The 19,477-nt window shown below is 36.9% G+C and overlaps 1 protein-coding gene across 1 annotated transcript in view; it reads left to right on the forward strand.

Annotated features, from left to right (window-relative positions):
• LOC140960869 (long-chain-fatty-acid--[acyl-carrier-protein] ligase AEE15, chloroplastic-like) overlaps nucleotides 1-19,477 on the forward strand; it is a 77,659-nt gene that overhangs the window by 39,592 nt on the left and 18,590 nt on the right. Inside the window, exons 5-6 of the mRNA XM_073419180.1 lie at nucleotides 7,360-7,571; nucleotides 8,046-8,164. Coding sequence (XP_073275281.1) covers nucleotides 7,360-7,571; nucleotides 8,046-8,164 — 331 coding nt within the window. The remainder of the gene's footprint in view (nucleotides 1-7,359; nucleotides 7,572-8,045; nucleotides 8,165-19,477) is intronic.

Below are 19,477 nucleotides of genomic sequence, written 5' to 3' on the forward strand. Positions count from 1 at the left end.
TCTCCATCAAACTATAATCAAACTACAGTCACCAAATTCAACTCCTGGAATTTGACTATCTCAACGGGAATACATAATCCAACACTTGTATGACCCTCAATGGTTCAAAGATGCAGCATCATTTGATTCAGAATAACATTTATTCTTATTTAGGCATATCCTAATTAGCCTCATTTTTTTTATCAACCTTTTAATCAAGAATGTCAGAACTCAAGTCTGATTATACCGATTGGATCATGGTAAGAACGTCTAGTAGCATTGCTCCATGATTTTCTATGTACCACTGAGAGTGCTTGCAAGAACCTTAATTTATTTTTAGAGTATAGTACAATCCCTTCAACTCATATATCCCAATCGAATCTACAATAATTTCTAGTTGCAAATGAATTCGATAATGATGTGACGTATCTATGAATAATAACAGTGACATGGTAAGTGAAACTAAGAAAACACATTTTCCTAAAGTACATGTCTTGCTCTGGCTAAAGACTCATTGTATTATTAACTCATCATATCACATATGATATCTTCCCCCTTAGGAAAATCGTAAATAACCGACTACAATGCATTGGATACTTCGTATTTCGAAACTACATCCAATCTCGTCACCTGATGATCTTCAGTGGAGTTGGTAAATGGATCAAAGTGCATGCTAGTACGTAGAGATTATACGTAGTCCTGGGTCAAATAACTAATGGTGTACAACCATAACCGCAGAATATTCCACTCGATAAGTTATAAACACTTGGACAGTTCGAGGGAGGTTGTTTAGTACATCATCATATAGTCACTCATCTGTATGGATGGGCATATGCATTCCCTTACTAATGAAACATGACGTTTACATCACTGATTCTAGTATTAAGCTCAAGTAGTCTATCCTTATTTTAGGTGGCTGATTCGGCTAGGAACATGTTAAGCATATATGGTGCACTTCTTAATTAGTTTCATGACCTTACATTGTGAGGCAGACCTCATGGTACTTACAGTATATTCGAGAACTTTATCTATGCAGCTTACACGACCTTCCAATGCATTAGACCAAGATTCGACTGATATACTTTTGCAACACTCATTGCAAATGCAATATCAGGTTGAGTAAATATCATATCATATATTATATTACCTATAGCTTACGCATATGGGATGAGACTCAAGGTTTCTTTCTCATTGTCATTCATGGGGCACATAGATTTATATAAAGTCAAACCATGAAACATTGGGAGATATCCTCCCTTAGACTCCTCCATATAGAATATCCTCATTACAGTATCAATATAAGTGGATTGGGTGAGCCCTAGCATTTTCTTTGACCTATCTCTAAAGATCTGTATTCCTAATACATATGATGCTTCACTCATATCTTTCATGGATAATCTATTAGCTAACCATATTTTATTTGATTGCAACATCACTACATCATTCTCAAACAGTTTGTCATCAACACAAAGTACAAAAATTGTCAATGCACTTATACTAACCTTTCTTGTATACACATGGTTCCTCAAGGTTTTTAATAAAATCAAACTATTTGAAAGTATTGCCAAATATGAGGTTTCAGCTCCCTAATGCCTGTTTGAATCCATAGATTGATCTTTGGAGTTTGCGTACTTTATGCTTACTTGCTACTGATGTGCATCGTTCAAGTTGAGACATGTAAATATTTTCCTTAATTTCACCATTAAGGAACAATGTCATTACATATATCTGTCATATTTCATAGTCATATCATGCTGCTATGGCTAGCAATATCTTAATGGAATTGAACATTGCGCTGGAGAAAAGGTTTCCTGATAATCAATACCTTGCTTTTGAGTATATCTTTTCCTACCAATCTTGTTTCGAAGTTCATTACCTTCCCTTCCTCCACAAGTTTCTTTTAGTAAATCCATATGTTCCTATGAGAACAATTCCCTCAGGTGGATCTATTAAGGACAATACTTGGTTCGAATACATGAAGTCTATCTTGGACTGCATAACTTCAAGTCATGTGGGTGAATCTACATCAGACAATGTTTCTTTGAAATTTCTTGGATCACATTAGAAAAGAGCTCGTCTTGGCCTGCTTCAAGAACTAGACTAATCCTCTTAGATGGCCTTGAGACCCTTTCGGATCTCCTAGGAACTTGTTTTTCTTCGACTGGCTTTTGGGGTGTGGGTTGTACTATTCAGAAGTGGGTGGTTCCCGAATATCTTTGAGTTCTATCATTCTTCTTTTTCTATAAAATAGAAACTCATTTTCCAAGAAGTTGACATTTTTTGAAATACACACTTTTGTTTCATTGCGATCATAGAAATAGTATTCGTCAGAATTCTTTAGATATCTTACAAAGTAGCACAAATTAGTTCTATTATCCAATTTGTCCTCCACTGCCTATTTCATATATGCAGGACATCTTCATATTCTTAAGAAAAAATATTTAGGTGGCTTTCTCATCCATATCTCATATGGAGTTTTATCCATTGCCCTTGTATAGATTTTGTTCAACAACATTGATGTAGTTTCAAGTGCAAATTCTCAAAGAGATGACGACAATTCAGCGAATCCTATGATAGATCGAACCATGTCCATCAATATTCAATTACGTTGTTCTGACACACCATTCAATTGTGGTGTAGCAGCGCGCGGCCGTGGAAGACAGGGCTTGGCCAAAATTTCTTCACCAAAATATGGTGATGGCCGAAAATTTGTTGGAAGATTGGGAAGGATTTTGTTGAACTTTTGTCTGCAAAAACTAATGTCATGTTTTACACCCCCTTATTGTATATTTATAGAGTGTGATTCCTGATCCCATCAGGAATCCCGATCCCATCAGGATTCTTAACCCTTGCCTCTCCAGGATTCTTGAATTCCATTATATTCAAATGTTCATATTATTATTATATCATGTAGTTATCAACTTTTGATAATGTATGATATATTAATATTATATATACACACATTTTATATCTTCATTTAAAGTGTATATATATGAACATTAATATATCTACACATATACATATAATACATGCACATACATATTAATTAAAATAAATAACCATTATTTAATTTATATAATTAACTCATTAGTAATTAATTCTAGACTCATCTAGAACATTTTATGAGAATTTGTATGTAATGTCTACCGTTTTAAAAGTGCGGAAATTTTTTTTATATAAGAGCTCGCATTTACCAAATAACATTTAAAATAATCTTATTTATTTGACAATAAAAGTAGCGCAGTTTAAAAATAACCAACATCATCCAAGTTCAATCGTAAACATAAAGAGTAAAATCGTAATATCATCAATGTGTAAAAATGTTTACTCCTCTCGAAAACTCATAAATCAAATGCGGAAAAACATGCGATCCTCGGGTCGTGGCACCGCACCAGGTCTGCTGACTTAGAGTTCAGCACCTTCAGTCCCCTCGACACCATATTTAACAAATACTTATACATAGCACACAACAATGAAAAATATCATAATCAACATATCTTTCATGAACTTTAAAAGCTTAATGTAAACGTGTCATATGCAATCGTGGCGTGTCAAAACAGCTCATCGTTAATCATCATTAATCATTTCCATTGGTGAATTCCGTTCATTAGAGGTGACTATCGTATATCATCATTTACGACGAATCCATCATACATAGAACCGCGGTACCCGGTGGGCTGTCGGACATCAGTGACATGATTACCCTTCCACTGTGCCTAGGCCTCATCATCAGCATTTACATATACATCTTAAACATTTACATATACTATGATAGCCACAACTAATTCTCATCATTCAAAACATCATCATTTACATCACTTATAAGAATCATGCACAAATGCAATTTTCCTTAAATCCAAGCCTGCAACGTATATTTTCGTAAAATCTTAAAAATCGTGATCGTGATGCATAAAAATTTAAAATATAGTAAATTTGTGCTCAGGGCGCTGCCATGACCAAAATCTCCCCGGGTGCAAAATGACCATTTTGCCCCTGGAAACCCAAAAATTATCGTTTCACCCTTGACCTCTAAAATTGACCTGAAGCTTACCAAACTCCTTAAAATGTCCCAAAACATTTTTAAAAGCATTCCTAGATGTAAACTTGAGCCCATTTTACAACATAACCGATTCGTTTTAAAACTTGGACCGGGGTCCTCGTTTAAACCGAATCGACTCGAAACTTAACCGAAATTTTATCAACTTTTTACCACACTTATTATACATTTAAAAGGCCCTAAAACCTCAAAAACCAGCCCCTAAAATTTCGAAAAGAACCCAAGATCGTGACTGAAAAATCCAGCAACCCCTCAATTGGAAAAATCCTAGGCACTAAACTTAGTTCTATCGGTCTCATCTTCCGAGCTAACTGGTACAACACCTAAACACCCTTGCTGGACTCAAAACCGAACTCACCAAGACCTCCTGGACCAGCCCTAGCTGCCTTACCGATCAAGGAACCCTCCCCACACAACCATTCGACAGACCCCTTCCAATAACAGCTACCCGAGCCCTTCGATCTGCATATGGAACAAGACCAGCTGTGCTCAGCCCCCTTCTAGCCCTTCCACTGACCAAGAGGGTTGATTTTGAGGCTGGTGACGAGCCATGCACAGCTAACACACCAAAAACTCCCGATCTAGTCCTCAAATACCCTCCCCACGCTAGGCCGAGCAAGTTTGCTTCAAGCTTGGCAACCTCGCCTCTCCAGCACCTAAGTATCATTATACACCGCCTGCACAGCCCTCTAGCATCATAGAAATAACAGCCCTTTGCACAAAAATATGAAAAACGTGAGAGTTGAAGCAACGAATGCATTAATCGCATGAAAACCGAAAAATCTTACACACTCAAGGTTGGATCGAGAGTTTGAATGCAAGAACACCTACATCAGTATATAATACATGTATGATGCGTAAAGAATAATACAATGTGTGCCTTGGTGATTATTTTTGAACAAAAGATCGTGGAACACACGGCTGAAGGGAAGAGTCCTTGCTTGAAGGGAAAAATGGAGACACCGAAAATCTTTGCAGCAACAATACACGAGGAGGTTTGTGATTGGAGGGGGGTGGGAGGGTGATGTAGAATAATTAGGTTTAGTGGAGTGCTTAGGAAAATAATTAGGTGAGAAATATATAGTTTAAGATTAAACAAATGGACCCAAATTGCTATTTAAAAGTATAAAAAAGATAATTAATCCCAATAAGCTTAAAAGTAGGCCTATTAAATCCAAACACACTCCTGAAAAATATTTTGTGTTGGTAAGTTCTTGAAAATATTAGTCGAACCCTCAAAAAGTCCCCCGATTTGATAAGATTTGCGTATCGTATAAAAATAAAATCATGCGGGTAAAAATACCCAAAAAATCCCATTTTTTCAAAACACACTTAAAAACACTTTAAATTAATTAATAAAAATTAATCATGTAATAAAATAATTTTCCTGAAAGTTCTCTGGTCTCCGTTCCTCGTTCGAGCGCGGAATACATCAAGAAACCCTAATTCATGAACTTTTAAAATTTCATGAAATAAATCCTCTCATGCACGAATTATGCATAAAATGTATAAAAATAATTAAACACATAATTTAAAATAAAACCCTAGATTGCATGCATTCAGGTTACGTGAATTAAATTAATGGACCTTACATTGTATATATCAGTAGTCACCATTACTAGTACTATCATTTAATCAGTAAATTCTAAATTCACTAAATAAATGATTCCGAATTCATTATAACTCCGATCGACAATATGACAGTTCCGATGTGCCAAGGATACATGTCTTGTTCATACAATGAAAATTGAAAATTTCAAAGATCAAAATTTTCACTTCACATATTGGACAGCTGCCAGTTTAGTGAACTCCTTCACTAAATTAGATAGTTCCACTCTCCTTCTTTAATTAGCAATTAAGATAACTTCCATTTCTTCCATCCTATGGAATCAGCTTATGGACTCCTTTATAAGTATCATGTTTGATCTCCATCAAACTATAGTCATCGAATTCAACTCCTTGAACTTTGATTTTCTCAACAGGAACACATAGTCTCATACTTATGTGACTCTCAATAGTTCAAGGATACAACTAACCATGGGTTCACATTTCCATGTGATTCAAATTTAACATTTATTCTTATTTGGGCTTATCCTAATTAACCTCATTCTTTTCATCAACTCTTTGATCAAGAATGCCAGAAATCATTTCTGATTGCACCCATCGGATCATACTAAGAACGTCTAGCAATAGTTCCCATGATTCCCTAGGCATCGCTGATAGTGACAGCAAGAACCTTAAATTATGGTTAATGTACAATATGGTCTCTTCAACTCATATATCTCGGTTGAATATGCAACCATTGATATATCTAAAGTTGTATATAAATTCGATAACGATGTGATTTATCTTTGAGCCCTAATAGTTGCATGATATGTTCAACTAGGAAAACGCCTTTTCCTAAAGTGCATTTCTTGCTCTGGCCAGAGACTACTTGTACTATTAACTCATCAAATCACATAGGATATCTTCACCCGTAGCCAAATAGTGAATCTCCGACTATAATTGCACTACAAAAAAAAATGACATACGACAACGGTTAAAAATCATTGTCGTTTCCATTTTAAAACTGTTGTTAAAGCCCCTGTGGTTAAAGAGTACGCTCAAAGACAACGGTTAAAAACCGTTGTTGTAGCAACATTTGCTCCTACATATTTCGAAACTATACCCAACCTCACTACCTGATGACCCTCAATGGAGTCAGTAAACGGATTCAAGTGCATGTTATACGTATAGCCCCTACATTGTCCCGAGTCGAAGATCTAATGATGTACAACCATAATCGCGAATCATTCCACTCGATAAATGAGAACCACTTGAATAGTTTGAGAGAGGATATTCAGTGTATCATCATATAATCACCCATCTGTACGAATGAACATCTCCATGTATTTACCAATGAAATATGGTGTTTACATCACATATGTTAGTCTCAAGCTCAAGCGAACTTTATCCTTATTTTATGTTGCTGATTCAACTAGGAACCTGTTCAGAATATACGGTACTTCCTAATGAGTTTCATGATCTTACATTGAGAGGCAGACCTCGTGGTACCTATTGTATATTTAAGTACTTTATATAAGCAGATTGCATGAGTATACTAATAAAGCATAATGCCATAATCGAATAAATCGAAAAATATTATTAAAATAAAGATCGTTTTACTTTAGAATAAATAAATGTCCAAATCATAAGTTAGCTTGCTGGACATCTATTCTAATAGTACGTAGTATAAATTCTTTGAAATAATAAGGGACTTTTTTTGTTAATTTTTCTTGAATTGTTTCTTGAAATAAATATATATTTTGTTGTTATTATTGTAGTATTGCACTTGTTGTGGATGATCCTGGTATGCTAAACAAGGTTTCGGGAATCTTTCCTTCTCAAGTCACCATAAGGTTTGTGATTGTGCTATGGGGAGATAAATCGAGCATAAAATATGCTAAAGCATTGGAAATGCCTATTTATTGTTACAAGGAGATAATAGATTTGGGTCTTCATAGTCGTAAGGCCTTGCCTCGTTGTGAAGATGATAGTAAGTCTTTCTTCTATTTCTAATTAATTGTGTAGGTTACTGATTTCTCAGTGTCATTTGCTAATTTCTAATATAGGAAAATTTGAATGGACATTTTACTTTTAGTTAACATTTGACGTAGCCTCCCTTTGATTTTAAGAGAAAAATAGTACCCTTTATTTGTTTGAAATTTCTAAAGTCGGCTTTCGTTCTTAAACGTCATACTATGATGTTGCATGTCTTCTATACACATGTGATGCTATATGGAGCTGAAGGTGTTGATGGGGACTAAATTCTAAGAGTAGCAGCTCTTGAACTGGATATGTGCCAGTTATAATATTTTGAAACTATAAAGAAATTCAATGTCCCATTCTAAATTGTTGGGATGCATTCACTTTGACATCAGAATACTTACCATCTATATATGTATACTTTAAGGTATAACTAACAACATTCATACAAGATGATATTACTGATTAATGATACTAATTTCAGGAAAACAATATACTTATAAATCAATCAACTCTGATGATGTTGCAACACTTATGTATACAAGTGGTACAACAGGGAATCCTAAAGGAGTTATGCTTACGCACAAGAATTTACTGCCCCAGGTTGGTAGTGTCTTTGTATTTTCTGGTAAACTAATCTATCTGTATTATTTTAGTCAGTAGGATCCGGATACGAGTCCACAGTCAACACAGATGGCTGTGAAAGTATCGTCGAGCACTTTTTTATTTATTTTTGTAGATGTCACCATTTTTTAAAACTGATTGATGAATTTAGAAGAAAAAGGACAGAGACATTGAAAAAAAACAAGAAACTAATTTTACATGATATTTATTCATCTCATACAAGATTATATATATATATATATATATATAAAAGAGATACAATCATAATCCACTCCACTAAAAAATCCCCTAAATATTCTAAATTAAAACAAAGATAAATTATTCCATAAATACTATGCAATGATCAGCAATTTATTAAAAAGAAAAAAGTAATCAATGCTTGCTTTCCTTGAAGGATGTCAACAATCAACACTCCTCCTTGATATTCTTCTTTAACACTCCAAGCATTGACCGTAGCTACTGAATCTTAGCTTTGGAAAGTGATTTTGTAAGAATGTCTGCAACTTGAATATTTGAACTGAAATGTTCAAGTTTTATTTCTCCAATCTTCTCAGCTTCTCTAATTGCATGATATTTAACACCTCTTGTTCTTTTGAGTTCCATGAAAAAACTCCACTTCCAAAAGAAAAGCAATAGCCTGATGTGCTCTTTGAGTCATCAAGACTCCCAGCCCAATCACTATACGAAAAACCTTGAAGGTTTCCAGTTTCAAGTTTGCTAAACCAAAGCCCAAAATCAGTAGTCCCTTTGATGTATCTTAAGACCCTTTTAACCACTCCGAAATGAATTTTACTTGGAGATTGCATAAATCTCGAAAGCAAACTTGCTGAAAACATTATATCTGATCTTGTTGAGGATAAGTATAGCAAACTACCAACAATACTTCTATAAAAAGAAGCATTTATTTTTTCACTTCCATATTCTTTTGCTAGCTTCTCATTTACATCCAAAGGAGTTGCTGCTGGTTTAGCTTTGTCCATATGAATTTTTTTCAGAATTTCCCATGCATACTTTGTTTGAGAGATGAAATTACCTGTATTTGATTGGCTGATTTCCATTCCAAGAAAATATCTCACCTCTCCCAAGTCAGACATTTGAAATTCCTCCTCCATCTTCATTTTAAAGCCTTTTACAGCCACTGCATCTCCTCCTGTCACCAAAAGATCATCAACATATAAAGAAATCATTAGCTTCACTTCATCTTCAAATTTTAGTGTATACAATGTGGCTTCATTTTAACTTTTAACTAGGCCATTTTGTAACAAGTATGCATCAATCTTGCTATACGAGGCTCGTGGAACCTGCTTCAAACCATAGAGTGCCTTGATGAGTTTGTAGACTTTATCCTCTTCCCTGGAGACTGTAAATCCTTCAAGCTGCTCTACATATGTATCTTCTTCATGTAAACCATTGAGGAAAGCTGATTTGACATCCAAATGATAAATTTTCTGTAACGCCCCAGATTCGACGACTGTCCTCACTGTACCAAGACGAGTCTTTCCAGCGTGCTTATGTCCTCACTCACACGCACCCTGGGAAACTTCCCAGGAGGTCACCCATCCCAAAATTGCCCCAAGTCAAGCACGCTTAACTTTGGAGTTCTTATGTGATGAGCTACCGAAAAGAAGATACACCTTCGTGATATGAGTAGTACAAATCAAATCTTTTTAGCCCTTCTTCAACTGTACAGTTCATTACATTGAACAGTCTCGGAATCCCTCTCATTCCCGTGTGGGATCGGTTCATTCATGTTCCCTCCACCTAGAAGCCTGCCAGGAGCCGCTCATTGTCCGTGCAACTGATGGCACCGACGATCACCCCCCGNGAGTACGCTTAATTTTGGAGTTCTTATGTGATGAGCTACCGAAAAGAAGATGCACATTCGTGATATGAGTAGTACAAATGAAATCTGTTTAGCCCTTCTTCAACTGTACAGTCCATTACATTGAACAGTCTCGGAATCCCTCTGATTCCCGTGTGGGATCGGTTCATTCATGTTCCCTCCACCTAGAAGCCTGCCAGGAGCCGCTCGTTGTCCGTGCAACTGATGGCACCGGCGATCACCCCCCGCCCTCTTTGGCCCCGGGCCTCACATTTTCCATCCTTGCTTTGCTGCAAGAGCTACTAGAAGTCTAATGGTGTCATGTCATGCCACTGGAGCAAAAGTATATGTATAATCAACCCTTTGCTGTTGGAGATAAGCTTTAACAACTAATCTTGCCTTAAGTTTGTTAGTAGAACCATCTGAGTTCATTTTGGTTCTATAAACCCACTTAACACCAATTACCTTTTGATTGATTGGCTTCTCTACCAGCTTCCAGGAATGATTTTTCGGTATCATGTTGATTTCCTCTTCCTTGGCTTTTCTCCATCCTTCATGACTTGATGCTTCTTTGTAGTTTGCTGGTTCAAGTGTCACTACATTGCATCTTTCATAAATCACTTGTAAGGATCTAGTTCCTCGTATACCTTGCTCATCACCATCTGAATCTTCTTCCTCAATGATTGTAGTTTGTTTATCATGTCGAATTTCTGCTTGAATTATATTCGATGCTTTCAGCTTCTTTTTTCCCAATCCCAAATAGCAGCTTCATCGAACCTGACATTGCGACTTACCACTATTTTTTCAATTCTGAGATTGAAAATTCTGTAGCTTTTGGTGACATCGCTGAATCCCAAGAAGATCTCAACATCTGATTTCTTATCAAGTTTTTCTCTTTTCTCCTCTGGAATATGCATGTAGCACACACATCCAAATATCCTTAAAGGCTCTACAGTGGGCTTGATGTTGTACCATTTTTCAAATGGAACATGAAAGTTCAAGGCTTTGGTTGGTAGCAAATTCAGTAAATACATGGCCATATTTACAGCTTCAGCCCAAAACTCTTTGGGCAATTCTTTTTCATGCAGAAGACATCTTGTCATTTCCATTACTATTCTATTTTTTCTTTCACTTACCCCATTTTGTTGTGGAGTATATGTAACAGTAAGTTGATGCTTTATTCTTTCTTCATCACAGAACAGTTTGAACTCTTTTGAAACATACTCTGCCCCATTGTCGGATCTAAGCATCTTAATCTGACAACCCACTTCTTTTTCCACATGTGCTTTAAACTTCTTAAATTCCCACAATACTTCTGATTTTTACTTCAAAAATATCACTCAACAAAACCTTGAGTAATCACGATAAATAACAGAAAATACATGCTATTGTTCAAAGTTTTTGTGCTCATTGGCCCACAAACATCATAGTGTACAAGCTGCAATTTTTCAACAGCTCTCCAACTACTTTCAGAGAATGGCAGTTTGTGTTGTTTACCAAATTGACATGCTTCACATAATTCATTCTTTTCGTTAATTTCAGGCAAGTCATCCAATAGGTTCCTTTGATATAATAGTCATAAATTTGGATAGCTAAAGTGTCTGAGCCCCTTATGCCTAAGCACCGAATTATCTTCCACATAAGAATAGGCATACATACTAGTTTGATTCGAGTTCATAGGAAAACGTTTGTCCCTCATATGAGTAGTCAATAATTCATTCCCCCATTGATCAACTATCATGCATTTCCTATTTTTGAAGTATAATTCATATCTCTTTTCCATCAATTGTCCAACACTAAGCAAGTTTTGGCTTAGGTTTGACACAAATAAAACTTCAGAGATAGTTTTGGTACCTTAGGAGTGCTGATGTCAATAGTGCCTTTGACTTTTACATCTACCCATGCTCCATTTCTCAATCTTACTTTAGAAGCATAAATTTTGTCCGAATGTTTGAAGATTTTATCCTCATGTGCCATGTGGTTTGAGCAGTCATTGTCAACAAGCCGTGTGTTTACTTCTCTTTCGACAGCGTGACGTGTAACAACAAATAAATTCTCAATTGGTTTTTCAAGATCCTCAGCCACTTGCGCCTGTTGGATATGATCTCTTTTCTTTTGACAAAATCTTGCAATATGCCCAAATTGTTGGATCTCGATTTTCTACGTGCCCAAACGCAGCGGAAGTTAAAATTTTTATTTTATTTTGAAAACAAAATAATTCTTTTGGACACTCGTATGGTTTTCAGGAATTAAACATGCATAGGATGTTTAAAGAATTATACTTTTGTGAATTAAATCACTGGACTCCAACTAATCCGGTATAAACGGATTAGCTCTTGTTGATTCCCTACGAACTTTCTTCGATGAAATCCTCCTATCAAGTCCACGACTGGATGGTATGTTCCTCTTCCAAATTGCACTAGAAAATTTGGAAGAGATTTTACGTTGGAGACTAAAACGAGAGGCGGCTCAACCTTGGAAAGAAAAACCAAAGAGGCCAATTTTTTTCTTTTTGAAAGTGGGAGACGTAAATCATGTGGTGGGGTGGGCTAGGTTTTTTAATCAACATGTATTATTTATAATTAAATAATAGCCTAATGACATAATTAACATTAATGAGCTTGATTTAATTAATTGGGCTAGTCCAACTAGTTTAATTAATTTAATCAAGGCCTATTAAAACTTTAATTATTTATTATGATGGACTTGTACTCTTACAAGCCCATTAAACATACCCACCTTATTTAATTTATTAATAAATAAACTCAACTTTTGAGCTTAATAAATTAAATACATTATAAATTCAACATTTGAATTTATTATTTAAATTATAAATTCAACTCATTGAATTTTTATCACTTCCAAAATTTAATATTTAATAAACCCAACATTTGAGTTTAATAAATCATATTCTCAAATTTTATAAATTCAACTACTTGAATTTATTCTCTCAAAATTTAATTATCATAAATTCAACTCCTTGAATTTACTATATAATATAAATTCAACTTCTTGAATTTATTCTCTCAACGGGAACAAACAATCCAGTACTTGTGTGACCCTCAATGGTTCAGGGATACAGCTAGCCGTGGGTTCACAACTCTTTGTGATTCAGGACATAATCCTTTATTCGGGCTTACCCTATTTAGCCCCATTCTTTTCATCAACACCTTGATTAAGAATGTCAGAACTCATTTCTGATTGCACCCATCGGATCATGGTAAGAGCGTCTAGTAGCATCGCCCCATGATCCCCTAGGTATCACTGATAGTGCCTGCAAGAACCAGTCGATTATGATTAACGTACAGTACGGTCCCTTCATCTCATATATCCCGATCGAATCTGCAACCATTGGTTCATCGAGGGTTGCATATTAATTCGATAACTATGTGATAACTATAATAGTGGCATCGCGTGTACTATTGGAGAACTCCTTCTTCAATGTACATCTCATACTCTGGCCAGAGATTCCATGCACTATTATTACATTAGATCACATAGGATATCCACACCTATAGGTGAGCGGTGAATCCCCGACTACAATGCACTGGCTCCTATATGTGTCGCAACTATACCCAACCTCGCCACCTGATGACTCTCCTGGAGTCGGTAAACGAGTCAAAGCACAGCCCTAGCATATAGAGCCTCAGTGTTGTCCCGGGTCGTAAGGACTAATGGTGTACAATCATAACCACGGACTTATCCTCTCGATGAATGATAACCACTTGGAAAGTCCGAGGGAGGGTTGTTCGGTATAATCATCATATGACTACCCATCTGCATGTTTGGACATCTCTATGCCCTTACCAAGAAACGCAGTACACAACATCACAGATGCTAGTCTCGAGCTCAAGCGACCTTTATCCATGTTTTAGGCGGCTGAATCGACTAGGAACGAATTTAGATCATACAGTGTTTACAAATGAGTTTCAACATCGAATTACGATTCATTTGTATTAAAGTATAATCAAGGTCTTTATCTATGTTTGAAATCATGGGTATACAGATAAAGAAATAACAAACCATGAAATAATGAATTATATTAAAATAAAGATTGTTCTTTACAACTGAGTCAATAAAATCCCTAGTCAACAGTTGACTTGCAGGGCATCTACTCTAACAATCTCCCACTTGCCCTAGAGCCAACTACCCATAAACTTTAATCCCATTGCTTCGCGATGCTTCTCAAACAATGGTCCTGGCAAGGGCTTCGTAAGTGGATCGGCAACGTTATCTGCAGAGGGGACTCTTTGGACTGATATGTCTCCCCTTCCCACAATCTCCCGGATGATGTGGAATTTCCTCAGTACATGTTTGGATCGCTGATGAGACCTTGGTTCCTTTGCTTGCGCAACGGCACCAGTGTTGTCGCAGTACACCGGGACTGGATCAACTCCGTTAGGAATAACGCCCAACTCTTGGACAAAATTCCTCATCCAAACTGCCTCTTTAGCTGCAGCAGATGCAGCAATGTACTCAGCTTCAGTGGTGGAATCCGCAACGGTGTCTTGCTTGGAACTTTTCCAAGATACAGCCGCACCATTAAGCATGAATACAAAACCAGAGGTCGATTTCGAATCATCTACATCACATTGGAAGCTAGAATCAGTGTAGCCTTCCAATTTTAATTCTCCACCCCCATAGTCCATGAACAAGTTCTTAGTTCTTCTCAAGTACTTAAGAATATCTTTCACGGCCTTCCAATGCATTGGACCAGGGTTCGCCTGATATCTGCTGGTAACACTCAAAGCGTAAGCAACATCAGGACGTGTCGATATCATACCATACATGATACTACCAATAGCTGACGCATATGGAACACGTGTCATCATCTCTATCTCTTCTTCAGTTTTGGGACACATTGCTTTAGATAGAGTAACACCATGACACATTGGTAAGTATCCTCTCTTGGACTCTTCCATAGAGAATCGCTTAAGAATGGTATCGATATAAGTGGCTTGGGTGAGTCCCAGCATCCTCTTCGATCTATCTCTATAGATCTGTATTCCCAATACATAAGATGCTTCACCCATGTCCTTCATGGAGAATTTACTGGCCAACCATACTTTAGTTGATTGCAGTAATCCTACATCATTCCCAATGAGCAGGATATCATCAACATAAAGTATTAGGAATGTCACTGCACTCCCACTAGCTTTCTTGTACACACATGGTTCCTCGGGATTCTTAGCAAAACCAAACTCTTTGATAGTGCTATCAAATCTGAGGTTCCAACTCCTTGACGCCTGCTTGAGACCATAAATTGATCTTTGAAGTTTGCATACCTTATGTTCACTTCCTACTGATGTGTATCCCTCAGGTTGAGACATATAAATTTCTTCTTTGATGTCTCCATTGAGAAATGCAGTCTTTACATCCATTTGCCATATCTCATAGTCATACCATGCTGCTATGGCTAGTAGTATTCTAATGGACTTAAACATAGCAACTGGTGAAAAAGTTTCCTCATAGTCAACCCCTTGCCTTTGAGTATAACCTTTTGCAACCAGTCTTGCTTTGAAGGTCACTACCTTTCCATCCGCCCCAAGCTTTCTTTTGTAGATCCATTTGCATCCTATGGGAACAATTCCCTCAGGTGGATCCACTAATGTCCAGACTTGGTTTGAATACATAGAGTCCATTTCTGACTGCATGGCTTCAAGCCATTTGGTTGAATCAGTATCAGATATTGCTTCTTTGAAATTCATTGGATCACATCCAACACAAGGCTCATCATGGCCTTGTTCATGAAGAAGTGTATATCTGGCAGGTGGTCTAATAACCCTATCAGACCTTCTAGGAGCTTGTACTTCAACTACTGGTTCTATGGGATTAGGTTCAACTTCTAAAGTTGAGGGAGTATCTTGAATTTCTTCAAGTTCTATCATCTTGCCTTTTCTATCTAATAGAAACTCCCTTTCCAAAAAGGTGGCATTTCTTGAAACAAACACTTTTGCTTCACTAGGATGATAGAAATAATATCCAACAGAATTCTTTGGATATCCTACAAAGTAGCACAAAGTGGATCTACTATCCAATTTGTCTCCCACTGTCTGCTTCACATACGCAGGACATCCCCATATTCTCAAGTAAGAATACTTGGGAGGTTTCCCCATCCATATCTCATATGGTGTTTTATCCACTGCTTTAGTATGGACATTATTCAACAACATTGCCGCAGTTTCAAGCGCAAAGCCCCAAAACGATGTAGGCAATTCAGTGAATCCCATCATAGATCGAACCATGTCCATCAAAGTTCGATTTCGACGTTCAGAAACACCATTCAATTGTGGTGTTGCTGGTGGAGTCCACTGTGAGAGAATCCCATTCTCTTTTAGATAACCCAAAAATTCAGCACTCAAGTATTCTCCACCTCGATCAGATCGAAGTGCTTTAATACTTCTTTGTAGCTGATTTTCTACTTCAGATCTGAATTCTTTGAACTTTTCAAATGCTTCAGATTTGTGTTTCATCAAATAAACGTACCCATACCTCGAATGGTCATCAGTAAAGGTAATGAAGTAGTAATGCCCAAATTTTGTGCTAACACTTAGCGGGCCACAAACGTCCGTGTGGATCAAATCCAGTAGACCATGTGCACGTTCCACGTTTCCACTGAATGGAGTTTTAGTCATTTTTCCTTTTAGACAGGACTCACAAGTTGGTAGAGAATTTATGTCTGACAGGTCAAACATGCCTTCTCCCACTAGCTTGTGCATCCTTCTTTGGGAAATATGACCTAGTCTAGCGTGCCATATTTGTGCGGGATTTGGATCTTCTATTTTTCTTTTGTTTGTTGTTGTTTTCGTACGCGCTTGGATATTGTTGAACGGAATATCTTTTAATTTTAACTTATAGAGATCGTTTGTTAATTCTCCAGTTCCAATCAAACATTCATTCTTGTATAAATTGCAAACACCTTTAGCAAAAACACAAGAATAACCATCCCTATCAAGCATAGAAATAGAAATAATGTTTTTAACCAAGTCAGGAACAAATAAAACATCTCTCAAAAACAACTTAAAATTATTGTCCAAAATTAAAGTAACGTCTCCAATGGCAGTGGCAGCAACTCTTGCTCCATTTCCCAGTCTTAGAAAGGTCTCACCATCTCTAAGCCTCTTGCTTCTTCCCATCACCTGCAAATCATTGCATAGATGAGAACCACATCCGGTATCCAATACCCAAGAAGAGGAATTAATAGAAACATTAACTTCAATATAAAACATACCATGGCCAGAACGCTTCTGGGCAAGATACTCCGCGCAATTACGCCTCCAATGTCCAGGCTTGTTGCAGTGGAANAACACTTAGCGGGCCACAAACGTCCGTGTGGATCAAATCCAGTAGGCCATGTGCACGTTCCAGGTTTCCACTGAATGGAGTTTTAGTCATTTTTCTTTTTAGACATGAATCACAAGTTGGTAGAGAATTTATGTCTGACAGGTAAAACATGCCTTCTCCCACTAGCTTGTGCATCCTTCTTTGGGAAATATGACCTAGTCTAGCGTGCCATATTTGTGCGAGATTTGGATCTTCTATTTTTCTTTTGTTTGTTGTTGTTATCGTACGCGCTTGGATATTGTTGAACGGAATATCTTTTAATTTTAACTTATAGAGATCGTTTGTTAATTCTCCAGTTCCAATCAAACATTCATTCTTGTATAAATTGCAAACACCTTTAGCAAAAACACAAGAATAACCATCCCTATCAAGCATAGAAATAGAAATAATGTTTTTAACCAAGTCAGGAACAAATAAAACATCTCTCAAAAACAACTTAAAATTATTGTCCAAAATTAAAGTAACGTCTCCAATGGCAGTGGCAGCAACTCTTGCTCCATTTCCCAGTCTTAGAAAGGTCTCACCATCTCTAAGCCTCTTGCTTCTTCCCATCACCTGCAAATCATTGCATAGATGAGAACCACATCCGGTATCCAATACCCAAGAAGAGGAATTAATAGAAACATTAACTTCAATATAAAACATACCATGGCCAGAACGCTTCTGGGCAAGATACTCCGCGCAATTACGCCTCCAATGTCNTAATTAAATTGATGTTAATATTTGATATTAAATGCATGAAGGATGATCGAGAGCCTTGACCAATGTGTTAGGTGTATGTTAGGATATTTTACTGTTTTTATTCATTTTTATAATATTTGATATTATTAAAGTGGGCCTGGTTTATGGCCCGTTCCCACCCCCATGAGATGTATCCCTTATGTGCCATGGCTATTCAAATGTAATTATTAGAAATAGTGGGAGATCAAGACTGGAAGATGGTGGGCCCGATGATCAAGATGAAGACATGTAAAATATTGGAAGCTTTTGTAATAGTTGCATTTGCATCCCTGCATTCACCTAGGTTTTGGACCTGGATCCATGTATGGCTCACATGGATCTAATTGTGTTGGCGATCGATCATCCTTATTTATTGTTGAATGTCATATTATGATAAATGTGATATATAGTAGTATGCATGTATGTATATTATTAAATAATATAGTTGCATGAATCTGGGAAACATACAAACTCGTGGCACGCGATTTTTAAATTAAAATGATGAGACAATTTTAAAATTAAAATCCCTCATTTTGAATAAGATTCAAGATTTATATCAAACCGGAAAAGTAAAAATTAAAAGAGTTTAATTTTTCCTTGCCTTCCATCAACCGTGGTTGCATGTTGATCGCTACCCGCGGACAGTGTCTGGCTCATATTATTGGGGAGACNATGGTGGGAACGAGCCATAAACGAGGCCCACTTTAATAATATCAAATATTATAAAAATGAATAAAAACAGTAAAATATCCTAACATACACCTAACACATTGGTCAAGGCTCTCGATCATCCTTCATGCATTTAATATCAAATATTAACATCAATTTAATTAAACAATTTAATTAATTGATAAATCATATATCTAATAATTTATCACAAACCACCACAATTATTAAAGAATTTAATAAATTAAATAAACCCCTTTATTTAATTTCCAATTAAATCAATAATAATTGATTTCTTGTAAAAACTCATTTTTACCATAAATAATTAAAATCATATTCTAATTATTTATTTCATAAGAAAATTATTAATTTTCCAAAAATTAATTTCTAAAAAGAAAAATTGAACCAATTTTCAAAAAATATCAATTTTACCCAAAATTTTGAAAAATCAGAAAATCGCACCCTAGGCCCAAACAATTCAAGCCCATTATTCAATGCGCTTCCCGAGACACTCCCGGGCAGCCGCCCGCGCTGCCCGCCCGCTGCCAGAACGTTTCGGGCAGTGGCGGCAGCCCTTGTGCGCGCGGCGCCTGCGGACGTTCCGCACGCCGCGCTTGCGCGACGTCCGCACAGCGCGCAAGCGCGGCCGCCGAGCGCTGTGCGGACGCTCCGCACAGCGCGCGCGGCCGCTGCACGGCCCTGCGCGCACGGGCTGCCCGGAACAGTTCCGGGCAGAAACG

Source organism: Primulina huaijiensis, chromosome 16 (genome assembly GCF_012295235.1).
Source record: "Primulina huaijiensis isolate GDHJ02 chromosome 16, ASM1229523v2, whole genome shotgun sequence".
Lineage (NCBI taxonomy): Eukaryota > Viridiplantae > Streptophyta > Magnoliopsida > Lamiales > Gesneriaceae > Primulina > Primulina huaijiensis.